This window comes from Myotis lucifugus, unplaced genomic scaffold (genome assembly GCF_000147115.1).
Source record: "Myotis lucifugus unplaced genomic scaffold, Myoluc2.0 scaffold_86, whole genome shotgun sequence".
NCBI classification, from domain to species: domain Eukaryota; kingdom Metazoa; phylum Chordata; class Mammalia; order Chiroptera; family Vespertilionidae; genus Myotis; species Myotis lucifugus.
In genome coordinates this window covers 235,143-248,296 of record NW_005871134.1, presented here as the reverse complement: position 1 = coordinate 248,296, position 13,154 = coordinate 235,143, and the positions used below count along the sequence as shown (strand labels likewise).

The 13,154-nt window shown below is 34.8% G+C and overlaps 1 protein-coding gene across 9 annotated transcripts in view; it reads right to left on the bottom strand.

The window, feature by feature from the left end:
• EMSY (EMSY, BRCA2 interacting transcriptional repressor) overlaps nt 1-13,154 on the bottom strand; it is a 79,951-nt gene that overhangs the window by 56,501 nt on the left and 10,296 nt on the right. For 4 of the 9 annotated variants that reach the window (XM_014457853.2, XM_014457855.2, XM_014457858.2 and 1 more), the window contains exons 4-8: nt 12,496-12,570; nt 11,197-11,238; nt 7,373-7,548; nt 5,603-5,755; nt 2,973-3,232 (exon numbers count right to left, since the gene is read on the bottom strand). In XM_014457853.2, coding sequence (XP_014313339.1) covers nt 2,973-3,232; nt 5,603-5,755; nt 7,373-7,548; nt 11,197-11,238; nt 12,496-12,570 — 706 coding nt within the window. The remainder of the gene's footprint in view (nt 1-2,972; nt 3,233-5,602; nt 5,756-7,372; nt 7,549-11,196; nt 11,239-12,495; nt 12,571-13,154) is intronic. The other 5 variants (XM_014457857.2, XM_014457859.2, XM_014457854.2 and 2 more) reach the window with 4 other exon arrangements.

The window sequence follows — 13,154 nt, the reverse complement described above, 5'->3', positions numbered from 1 at the left end:
GGAGACATCAAATTACAAATGCAAAATTTATGTTCAGTGTAACTTTTAAGAAGTCATCAAAAATAGTCAATTTCTATATATTAAGGGGTAAGCTTCAGTTAATTGATGAGTTCAGTTACTTGAAACAGCTCACTCACAATGGTGCAAATAAATAAAACATTGTTTTCCATAAAATAACTGCATTGGAAAGGAGCTAACATTTTTGAGTACACACATGATGTTGTACTTTAAAATACCCAATCTCATTTAATCCTCCCAATAATCTCTTAAGATTGGCATTATTCTCAACTCACAAATGGGTAAACAGATTTAAAAAGACTAATTTATCTTAGATCAAACTTGAAAGAACTGGGGTTCCATCCCAGGCCTCTTACCTAGAAATATTCTTGTTTGATTCTAACACTAGACCATAATGCCTCATTCCAAGATGGAAAATAGAATTATAATTCCACAGATCAACTCATTATCATTTCTACTTTATTAAGAAAATGATATATTTTTTCCATATTATGTAATGGTATCCTTCTAGAAAACTCAAGGAGATTCTTTAAATGAAAGTTATAATGTATCTGAAGATTGAAAGGTGGGAAGATCACACACTGAACACAAAAATTTACCTCCACTCTCTCCCAAATTCCTCTAACAGTATGAACAGATTTTTTTTAAAGGAAAGAGCCACATAAACCTGGAAGTTCAAAATGGAAAGGAGACAACAGCTATAAAACTTTTGGAAACTGGAAAACAAACAGACAAACAATAATTGATCAAGCATTCCTAAGAAAGTGAAAATATAAGATAACAAACAGAAGAACAAAAAACAAGACAACTTGCATCAGAGAACCCCTGAAAGACTCAGCAACTGAGAGCACCAAATACTTCTTAAGTGGGTATAAAAGTAGAACTAGAGAGAAAAAATTAGCTGAAAGTCTGTTTAAATAGCATTTAGATCCCCAGTTATCCTCCCCCATCCTAAAGAAAGACTAAATCCAAGGGAATTTGATGACACCAGGCTGAGTGGAGTGGGTGCTATGTTGAAAACAGAGAGGTAAAGTTTATATACTTAATGATGGGGTTATCCAGCCCTCTCTCTCCATTTACTTTCAAAATAAGGACAGAAAGATTTACTGCTCTAGGTAGGAAACTGGAAAATTCTCCTCTGAGGAAACTAACCAGTCCATGAAAAAGCCCTAAATTAGGGTGACAGCTTAATGGAGGTAAAGGGATAGTCAACCAGCTAGGTCAACCTACAAAGCAAGTCACCAGCCAACATATCTCACCCTATACACAGAATTTTCTGTCAGCTTTATAATACCCACTTTCACATATAAGCAGAAACCCAGCATGTAAGAAAACTCTGATATGAGAGAGAGATCAAAACAAATAGATAAAAGGAACTTACAGGTAAAAGAGAAAACATCAAAAGTTATCCTGAGCTATCATCAGATAAGAGAATATAGTGATTATATGAAAGAGCAGGATGCTATATTTTTTTTAACAAGGAATTTTCAGAGAATAAAAAGGAATTACTAGAAATTTAAAGTATAGGAGCAAAAATAAAAAGTTCCATAAAGTAGTGAAGGATAAAGTTAAAGAATAAAGAAAAATAATACTTATAAAACATTAATTATGTTCTAGACTCTATTCTAACAGTTTTACATTTATCATCTCATTTATTCATACCCCCAAAATCCTATAAAATGGATATATTATTTTCCCTATTCTACAAATGAGAAAACTTAGGTCTAGAGTTTAGTTTTCCCACAGTCACAGATATTAAGTGGCAAATACAATACTGAAATTTGAATTCAGAAAGTCAGCTTTTAACCATTATACTAAAGCAGAAAGAAAAAGCAAACAAACGGAAAATGTGAGTGAGAAAGGATAAGAACAACGAAAGAATCAATCCAGGCAGTTCAACATCATGAATAATAGGTGATCCAAAAAGAGAACTGAAAAAAATCAAAGAAATAAATGAAAGAGGCCACTGAGTAGGCAACCCAATGGATAAAAAACAACAACAACAACAACAAAACTCACACAAAAAAAATTACCTTGAAATTTCAGAACTCTGAAAGTTACTGAGTTTTCAAAAAGAAGAGGATCTGAAATTAGAACAGCAGTGGGCTTCTCAAAAGTAATACTGGAAGCCAACGGCAAGTGGAGCAATATCTTCAAAATTCTTAAGAAAAATGACTGCCACTCTAGAATAATTCCCCATCAAGAAAGTGGGAGGGTAGAATAAAGAAATTTTCAGTCCACCATGCAAGGTCTCAAAAATATACTCTCCATCCACTTATATACCAAGAAGTTACTGCAGGATATACTCTAGCAAATGAGTAAATAAACCATGAAAGAGGAATATCAGGATGCAGTGAACGAAGATCCCAGAAATGCAGGTATGCAACAAGCCTAAGATGCCATCAACATCCAGATTAGTGTGGGAAGTTAGAGGATTCTAGTAAGATGAAATTGACAGAATACTGATCATTCGAACATAAGGAGAGAAGAGTTTAGGAATAAATTGATGATATCAAACAAAATAAAAAGATAATTATTCATTTAATCATATGCTTCCTTCTTATATGAAACACCTAACTCTGACAACTCTGTTACTCTTAGCAAAGTAAAAAGTGAGCGCCTAAAGTAAAGTCATCCTATCTCGGGTAAAAATAATCTTTCAGATTTAATTTTTTTCCAAATAGCATTACAATAATAAAATAGAATAGAAGTCTAGAAGCATGGGATCTGCTAACTGTGGCATATTAGGCACGTCATTTGGCATCTCTGAGCCTCATCTAGAAAAAGTGAAATAATACCTATCCCAAAGCTGTATGTGCAGAAATAAAGAGATGTGAATATTCCCAGCATAATGCCAAGCACATAGTAAGTACTCAGTGCGTTTGTTAAATCTGAACTGTACTGAAAGAGACGGAAATAGCAATTGGCAAGCAGAGACTCCCGCCACTACATACCTTCTGTGTTGTTGTGTTTGTCGTCTGAGTTGATGGTTTGGTGAAGGTTATTTTCACAGGAGACATGTGAGGTGGTAAGGAGTTGGCAATGCTCTGCATGATATTGCTCATCTTGGGACTTCCACTCACAGGCACAGTGATCGTCTTTGAGACGGGAACAACAGCTTTTGGAACTTCCTTTAGGACAACAGGGGAGGAACTAGAAGAGTTTGTTCGCCTGCGTTTTCTGGGTTTTTCATCTTCATCTGAACAGCTAACACCTGAAAGACAAGGACAATATTGCTATATTTATAGCAATTTAACATTGCATTTTATACCTTATTTTAATATCTTTGTATCATCAAATCATCCTTGACCTGTCTCTTTGTCACACCCAATCAGTCAATCCTCCTTCAGAGAAGTTGTCTCTGAATGCCTTCTTTCCTTCTTTAATCCTATGGTGATGGCAAGACCCTCTTATCGCCTGCCTGTATTTTAGTAACACCCTCCTAAAAGGTTTTCATACTTTTAATCTCTACTTCTTTTCCACCCTCCAACCTACTACCAATTATAAAATCTCATGGGAATGCCCTGCTTCAAATTCTTTAACAGTTTTTATCTTCCTACAAGATAAGGCACAAAATTATTACTATATCAAAGTCCCATATTTTTACAAGAACACAATACCCTGTTCCACTCAATCCTGTGTACCTCTATAATCCTGGTACACTGAACTGCTCACCATTCCTCAAAGCCTTACCACATTCTATCCATCTGAAGTCTCTATATACTGTTGTTCTTTGGGAAATACTCTCCCATCAATGACCACTTCACCATTCTGCAATCATCGTCCTGCAAGCCATCTCTTCAGTGAATCCATGTTTCCTCTGAGCTTATAAAGCACCTTGTATAGTCTCTTCTTATCACTTGCTCCATGACAATGTGACTGTCATTCTGCATATCTCCCATAATTAAGGGGTACCAGAGGAAAATAACTAAGTCTTTATGTGACTAAGTCTTATTGTTTCCCTGGCATCGTGCCTTGCACATAAAAAGTTAAGTGAATGAATTATTCTGTCCCAAACTAATGTTGCCTGTGTAACTTCTGAGAATTAAGCAATATACTTCCAAAATATACTTCCTGTTACTTCAAACTATACTTTATGTTTGGAATTCACTTTCAAGGTTTTAAAAAACTATTAAAAAGTAGATTTCTAAAGTTATTTTAAAAGACCATCTTGGATGAATCCACAGAAATCAGACATAAATTTAATAGTCCCAAATTCTCAGTTTTTATGTACTAAAGCCTCAACTGTGTTTGTTTTTTAAATCAAGTGAGAAACATAAAACCTTGCAACACACATACAAAATCTCTACAGAGAAGATATTTTAAAAGCATACAGCATGATATAAAATATAACTTGTAATAAAATATAACTCCTTACATGTTTAATTTTTAGACTCTAATTTAAACAACATTGACAATGACCTAAAATCATTCCTGTCTAAAACAGCTAATTCCACCTCTAAAAGTTACAAAGAAATCAAGTTTATAACTACATTGACAAAAATTAAAATCAAATATTAATGGTCTCTAGTTAACATCAAAAGCAGAAAAACAGACATAGATATTTTTTAAAAAATGATCAACCTAGCTGGTTTGGCTCAGTGGTTAGAGAGTAGGCCCACAGACTGAAGGGTCCCAGGTTCCATTCCAGTCAAGGGCCCATACCTCGATTGCAGGGTCGATCCCTTGGCCCCGATCTGGGCATGTGCAGGAGGCAACCAATCGATGTTTCTCTCTTTCGCTCTCTCTTTCTCTCCTTCCCTTCTTTCCCTCCCTCCCTCCACTCTAAAAATCAATGGAGAAAAAAAACAAAAAAATGAATTGGATATTAAACTGCTTTACAGGGTAGAATCAAGGGTTTAAAAACTGCAAATAGCCGGAACCGGTTTGGCTCAGTGGATAGAGCGTCGGCCTGCGGACTGAAAGGTCCCAGGTTCGATTCCGGTCAAGGGCATGTACCTGGGTTGCGGGCACATCCCCAGTGGGAGATGTGCAGGAGGCAGCTGGTCGATGTTTCTCTCTCATCGATGTTTCTAACTCTCTATCTCTCTCCCTTTCTCTCTGTAAAAAATCAATAAAATATATTAAAAAAAAAAAACAAACAAAAAAAAAACTGCAAATAAAAACTTCAAAAAATTATAGTCAATTAGAAATATAAAAGATGGACCTTCTAGAATGCTTCACTGAATCTAACAGATAATGTCCATAATTTTTTAAAACACTACAAAGATTACAATTGTAGGAGTAAACACTGAATGACTCACATAAGCACATTCCTTCATTTCTACTCCCATTTCTATTCCATGACAATCAAAACAAGTAAATACTTGAAGGATATCACTGTTCAAGGCATATTCCCTACAGAGAACAAAAGAAAAGTAATTTCTCAACCCCAGAACTAATTAAAAAGCAATATATAGCTAGTCACATGTAAAAAAAAGAATTCTTTAGAACCTCCAAAATCTAACCACTGTTAATAGCCAGTGGATCAATGATTTAACCCAAAAAGGCAAATCTAATCAGAGCCTGTGCTGCAGCATTTAGCCAAGAAGATCCTAATAACAACACTGAGAATATCACTTACTTTTGACATAAACAGTACTTCCACTTGGCAAGACAACTACATTGGAGGCAGGACTGGCAGGTCTTGGAGACTTAACCGTTGCTATGCTGCCACTTGGAACAGGGGTAGAGGTTGGGGTTGACGTGGTACTTGTGTAGGAATAGCAAACCACTACTGAAGGAACGATAAAAAAAGTCTGCTGTTAACTTTCACGAAAACTGTCCACTCATAGAAAAATTAGTTTTTACCGCAGGCTAATTTTAACGTTTTCATGCGATCAGAAGTTAGAGGCCAGTGCTAGGTATTAGGTTTACAAGTTAAAAGGTTTAATAACCTTTCCTGAAAATCATCACTTAACTGGGTTTCCCCCAAGTATTTAAAAGCTGTTTACAAGTAACACTGCCAATAAAGAAGTGCAGTTACAAAGAAATCAAGTCTAAAACTAACTAAGAAAAATTAAAATCATTTTTCATTCATGGCAGGAGTTAAACAGTACTTGCATTCTCTTTTAATATTAATAGCAGCACCAATGATGGATGGATAATTTTTTCCTAACAATAGCAATTTCCAACTTGGCTACTAGGGGGAAACCAAGGCAAGGTTCCTTTATTATAAACCAACTCACTAGTCACTTGCCATCCAAGCAGTGCAACAATAACTCAACTAAAGTAATGACAACATCATATTTCAATATCTTAAATAACAACAAGAAACAAAAATAGCTCATAGGCACCATTTACTGAGTACCATGTACTACACTAAATCTTTGTCTTCTATTATTACTAATTGTTATAATACCACACCTACATTTCAAAGATGAGGAATCCAAGGTTGACAGAAGCTAAAAAACTTGCTGGAGGTCACACAGCTAGGAAATGGCAAAACTAGTATTCAAACATAGATTTGACTATTGGAAATCCTATATTCTTTCCACTCTACCAGAGTTGTGGATAGAAACGGTTAAGTGGGAAGAAAAGATACCTCTCCTACAACAAACAAATCAGAAACTCAATGGAGGTAAAGTTTGCATACTGGTAACTGTCTCTGAATACCTGTATAGCTTTCTTCAGCTTAAAAAGAGAACCTAACCTGGCATGCACAAAAAGGGTATCTCACTTTGCTCCACAGCCCACTGCTATTCCAAAAAGACAATTTCCCCAAGTCAGCTGACAACTGCATTATTTTCAGGGTCATTTTCATGCAACACCAAAGTAAGCTACTGAAAGTCAATCCAATGTGCACTCTCAAATTTAATATTACTCTTGGCAACCTCAGGAGAATTAAAAGATTTTTAAAGTATTTGTCAACTACTAGATTAAGTAAAAGAAAGCTTTCTTCATCTGCCAGGTAATCCCTAATGGATTTGGCACATTGAGTGGAATAGAGAAGCAGCATATACCACTGATTCCAGAAGACAAAAACAGAGCTTTATATTCTAAAGTATAAGTTCAGCATCTTTCCCCAGCAGCTAAGTGACTTCTATCATCTTACTTATTTCCCATGTCACCCATTAAAACCTTTTATTCACTCCTAACAAAACACACAAATCTCAAAAATTCATTCCATGAAGGCTTTTTGCAATTTTGTGATTAATATAATTCACACTTTGCATAAAAGGGGGACTTAATTCTGGCTGAGACTAAAAACTTAGCAGTTTCTAGTTTCAGAATAAAAATTGCTCACTGATTTGCAACCTTTAAACACTGACATATAAACAGATAAATAATAAGACAACTTTTCTTGAAGAATTTAAGAAAAGTCATCTCTATACACAAATATTTTTCTACTCACCTTCCTTGCTTCCTGTTTCCGCAGGCACTGGAAGAGATGCATTGTGCTGGATAGCTGCATTGGCAACAGCATTAGCTGTTACAGTGAAGGCAGTTTGAGGAACCAGCCGGGGCATCAGTGGTACCAATCGACGACCTTCAATGGACCATTCTGAAGAGCTATTAGGTCCAGACATACTGAACAAAAAAGAAAACGCTGCTACAAGAGTTCTCAATCAATGAAAGTGAATCAAATATGTTTGCTCAAATAAATATAACTTTTTACATTTAAAAAGTACCCTAGGTGAATAGGAGAGGCTTCATTTTAAGCAAGTAAGATCAAAATTATGAATAATTAGAATTCAAGGAATTTCACATATACTTAGTTTCTTACATATCTTATTCTATAATCTGAATATTATAATGAACATAATTGAAAATATAAAATATTTTCCTGTGCTTTCTAAATAAATATTGCTATTATTTTCATTAGTTTAAATCCAGTGGTATGAATGAAATCCGGTTTTCTACTAACTTTTAGAACTTAATTTTATAATTAAACTAGAAAGGTAAAAAGAACTATATTTTAAAAATCAGATTTTCCTCAATAATTAAGGATGGAATTCAGTGAACCTTTGCAAAATTATCTAACTGCCTGCATGACCAGAGGTTCGAAGGCTTTCAAAGATGGACAACTGAGGCAGTAAACGAGGGAAACTTGAGGGGTAGAAGAAGGCTGTATATATCACTGCATATTTCACTGGCAATGTATTATATTATTATCCTTATATTATTTTTTAAAAGACTAGATCTGAGGACACTGGGAGAAATCTGCCACTATTTTAATTTTATTTATTTATACCACTCTTCACTGTTAAGGATTTTGAGGCTGCTGAACTCTATCCTTAAGCAGACACTATTCTGTTTCTCTACTCAACTTCTTGAGCAAAAATTTTTTTGTTTGTTAGTCCTCACCTGAGGATATTTTTTCCATTGATTTTTTTTTAAAAAGTGTAAAGGAGTGGGAAAGACAAGAGAGAAACATCCATGTGAGAGAGACACATTAACTGGTTGCCTCCTGCACGTGCCCCGACTGCAACCAAGGTACATGCCCTAGACCAGAATTGAACCTGAGACCCTTCAGTCTGCGGGCCAATGCTCTAAGCACTGCGCAAAACTGGCTAAGCTCTTGAGCAAATTTTATCCCAGGAATCCAAACAGAGGTTGAAATATGAAAAGATAGTTGCATCTCCTCTCTTTACTTGGCTCTGTAAAAGGTAGTTATGTCACTTCTCCTGATTAATGATTAGGGTTGAAGTTTAAAATTCACTTAGAGTCAATCAATCAATCTCTTCACTAAATCAGAAATATTTCTGTACCTTTTGCAAAACCAAAGATTCTACAACCCAACCTAGAGTTTAAGACTCTCTCTGTCCACTGATTCTTCATATTCAGAGTACAGAAAAGCCCTTATTAGGGGATAGTGGAATAATGATAATGATGATGGTAATTATGATAGCTAACATCAATTAAGCACTTACTATATCTGTACTTTAGTACTAAACATTCTACATGTAATTACATTGAGTTAATGTAATTCTTTAAAAAATCCTATGAAATTAGTAATACTATCTTCATTTTGTAGATGTGGAAACAGAGTTTAACTAACTTGCCTAAGGTCACACAGCTAATAAATGCCTCCTTTAACAAGCATATATCATGCTATTGAAATTATTCACCACATTATAAGTAGGTATATAAAGATTTTCAAATGTGTTTTATGTCTAACTTTTGCTTTTGATTTATACTAATCAAGCACTGCTATCTAATTACTACCAACTTTCACTAAATAGAACAAATAAATTACAACTTGAGAAGGATTTACATTCTGTTCAGAAAGGAATTTCTGGGAGTTAATGAATTCAATTGGGTTACTGTGGGAAATATGCAAATTTCCTCATCATTTAACAGTCCTACCCAAGACAAGAGAAAGAGGATTTCCCAAGACCCTCTCACAGATCTATTAACAAACACATTATCTCCACATTGATGCTAGTTCTGAAACAGAGTGGTATAAACAAGAGAGGCAGGAAACAGCTATAGCTAATTGTCAAAAGAAAAAATTCTAAAAGATACTCAGCATTTTCTTGGCTAACTCCTATTTTGCTACCATTTTGTTAGAATATCACTAATAAATGTGCTTAGTGAGAGTTTACCACACAAATAAAGTGTTATCTACACTTACCTGGTGCATTGTTTAAATGGTGGCAGAAATTATGGAAGATTAATAATTTCAAACACATGAATATATGCTATTGAAAAGACAAAATTTGCAGCGCAAAAGACACACTGCAGCTTTTAATCTATAAATCTTCCAAATTTCTACTCATGCAAACATGCTCAAACTTTTTTTAAGTTAGGAAAAATTAAACATCGTGTTATAATTAGATTAAAAATTCCTCTCTGCTTAGCAATGAGGGTATAAATATGCATTCGTTGCACAAATCATCTAAACTAAATTTTAGAAATTTTTGTAAACATCTTACTCCAGGGCTTCTCTGGCACACCTAAGTTATATTAAGATGGCAAAGGAGGGTGGAAGTCTTGTTCCAGCCCCTTTTCTGAGAGATCTAACATGATACTAATAAAACTACCTTGGCCCTCATATCCTTGGGTGTGCAGGGCACCAGCAAGAAATCCTCATCCTCACATAGAAACTCACACAGTCTCCTATGATGTTGGGCTGATGAAAAAGGGGTTAAGAGAACAATAATTCCAGATTATCACTTTCTTTGAACTCTAGAACAATGCTGGCAAGAATAGACAAATTAAAGACTCTGAAGCCCCTTGACATTCCAGGCTTTAATACTGACATGTTTCAAAACTGAATTAGAGAATCAAACTTAATAAATGGCCTGGTACCAAATAATAAGTAAGTGTTATGCTTCAAGCCACAGGCAAGGTTTTTCTTTGATCCCAGACATCCCACTCCTTTTGTTTCTGCCTCCTTTGTGCTCTTCTCAGTTTTCTCTTCACCTTTCAACCACATTCCTTGGGCCTAAGCTGATGTTTTGAGTGGGGGAGGGAAGGAAGAGAAGGGGAATGCAGTCAAAATTCCGATGCATTCCTCCTTGGCTAGAGTTGCTTTTTTCAGGCTCAGAGTATGACACCCTCCTACAGATATCCTTTGAAACCAGGTTCTGTTGCTATCTCTTAGGGAAAGGCAGAGGAGATGGAGCAAATGAAGGATCTATGCCTTCCTCATCACTGCCACTCTGACTTTTGGATTCAACAAATAAATGTGACATCTGATCAAACTAAAACCACAATATAAAATATTAAAACAGAAATATGGAAAAACCTAAGAAGCTTAAAATTATACACTGAAGTAAACTCTTCAAAAAATTAAATTCGTGTATTAAAGAAATCAGAAGGGGAGAGGGGAACACAGGCAGATAAAAGCCAACTCTCAATTATCCATGCTAATAGATAGAGGAGGGAAAGGGAGAGGTCAAGCAGATTAAAGAAACGCACATATTATCTAAAAATATTTTGGTAAATACTTGAAAATTATTCCACCAAACTTCTCCAGGACAACTAATAAGTAATAAAATAACTAATTAAAAATTTCACCTCCTCTCCCTTCCCACCCTCTGACTAAAGTACTCCCAAGCAACAAAATGGCTAAAGGGTGGGCAGTATTAGGTGAGGGAGAAGGGGAAGAGAAGGAAAAGCAAGGGGCAAGGTTAATTTGTAAATGGAATATGCGCCCCTGAATAATTGAGAGCTTCAATTTTGAAATAAATACAAGAAAAAGCCTGAAATAATAATAACCTATTTGCATACCTGTAACTTGGTCTTTCACCCAAATATAAGGATAAATTCATTCTTTAAAGGGGAAAAAAGGAAAAGGAGACTAAATAAATGTTATCCTTAAGTATGACACTGATGCATCAACTTACAACTATTGCCCCACAATACTGTTCCAATGGTTTTAAGGTACTAATATTGTATCTAAGTGCCTCTGTATACAAGCTATTGTTAACTACTTTATTATCTAGCACATTACTTTCCCATTACCAGTTCTCAAATTAGAATCTAGGCTCAGTTATTACTTTTTGAGCATACCAATTCAAAAATTTACAGCAAATTAAAGAATGAACACATTAATATTTTAATGTTTCAACCATGTTGGTCTGACAACTAAATATTTAATATCTCTAATGGAAAACTGCCAGCTTTCTAGAGTGCATACATATCTACCACTGAAAGCTCTCAAAATTCAAATAGCTAAACTTTTAAACTATGAGGTTAAAAAGATAGCACTCCATTTTATAGGTTAAGTAAAATGAGGAACAGTGAAGCACAACATGAAGCTAATGGATCTTCAGGGTCAATTAATTTAAATGTACTATTTATCACATCATAAAAATAAAAAACAAATGAATTATAATATATTTTATGTTCCTATCATCTTGCATTAACATTTAAAGGATTAATTTCTGTTCCTTTCTATTCTTTAGGAGGCACTGTCTCCATACATACTCTACTGTTTGACCCTTGCCCTTAGTCCTCCACCACCCTCTACCCCATCAGTCAAACAGTTATAATGATTTAAAAATAATTTGATAAGAATCCTTTATAATTGTATTTTGTTGGCTTTTACAAAATATATTGTATTCATATTTCTTAAAAGCAGAACATATATTTTATAATCTTTTTGTGAATCTCAAAACATGTGACATATTAGTCAGTTATCTAAAAATTTAGAATGCCTATTTATAAAGCAATATATATATCAAATACCATTACAAAGACCCTCTAAGGGAATGTCAAATTTGGGGAGCACACTACTTTGTTACTGAACTTTGCTTCAAGTGAATCATCTGCTAAATTCTGGGGGTCTTTAGTTTTATAGAGATTACATTGTAACGGGATTTGAACTGAGTATTTAAAGCTTGCCTAACCAAATGCAAAAACATAACCAATTGAATAAACAGTTAATAGCATTATGGTCAGGATCCCCTGAGTAGAGCGGTCTTAAAATAAAAGACTCAGGAATCTGCTACACAATAGGAAGACTGTTTCAAAACTATATTATACTATGTCATAAAAAAATCAGGGGTGGTATGACTAATGGCTTACTTATGTGCAATTGTTGTTAACCGTTCATCGTTTACTGCTCTCCGAACTTCAGCACGGTGGCGTTCTGTTGAGATGCTATGAAAAAAAATAGCCATTATAGAACTCTGTCAAGCAGGCAGCTCTTTTCTATACTTTTATTAATGTTTAAGCCAACATTTTGCTTGGGGTTGGGGGGCAAAGTTGATTTGTGAAAAGATATAGATGGGATCTAACATTTATCTTCAAATGCTTTATTTAATTAAATTCAAAGAAAAAGATTCAGACTGGTTCTGTGTAACTGCAGAAAGAATTAGCTAAAAATCTGAAACCAAAGGAAGACAAATTCAACTTGATCTGAAGTCATTGCCTCAAAAAACTCAGTAATGTCAGACCATGTTCAAATTAGTATAGGTTCCTATTATCTAAGTATGCAAACAGCCACTGAATGACCCCTAATCACTCAGGAGAAAGTCTTCTGAAGTCCTTTCTAAAGCTCACAAGTCTGTAATTTATGTTCAATGAATATAATAAAGAAATGAAAGTGACAAGATAATCTGTTTCTAGTGGCAACTTGCTATGAAACTTAACACCAGGATATTACTCCTTTGTTACTCCACATTTCAGCTATGTGTCTTCTACAGCATGTCATGTTACCACTATGGTAAAAATGTGCTAACATT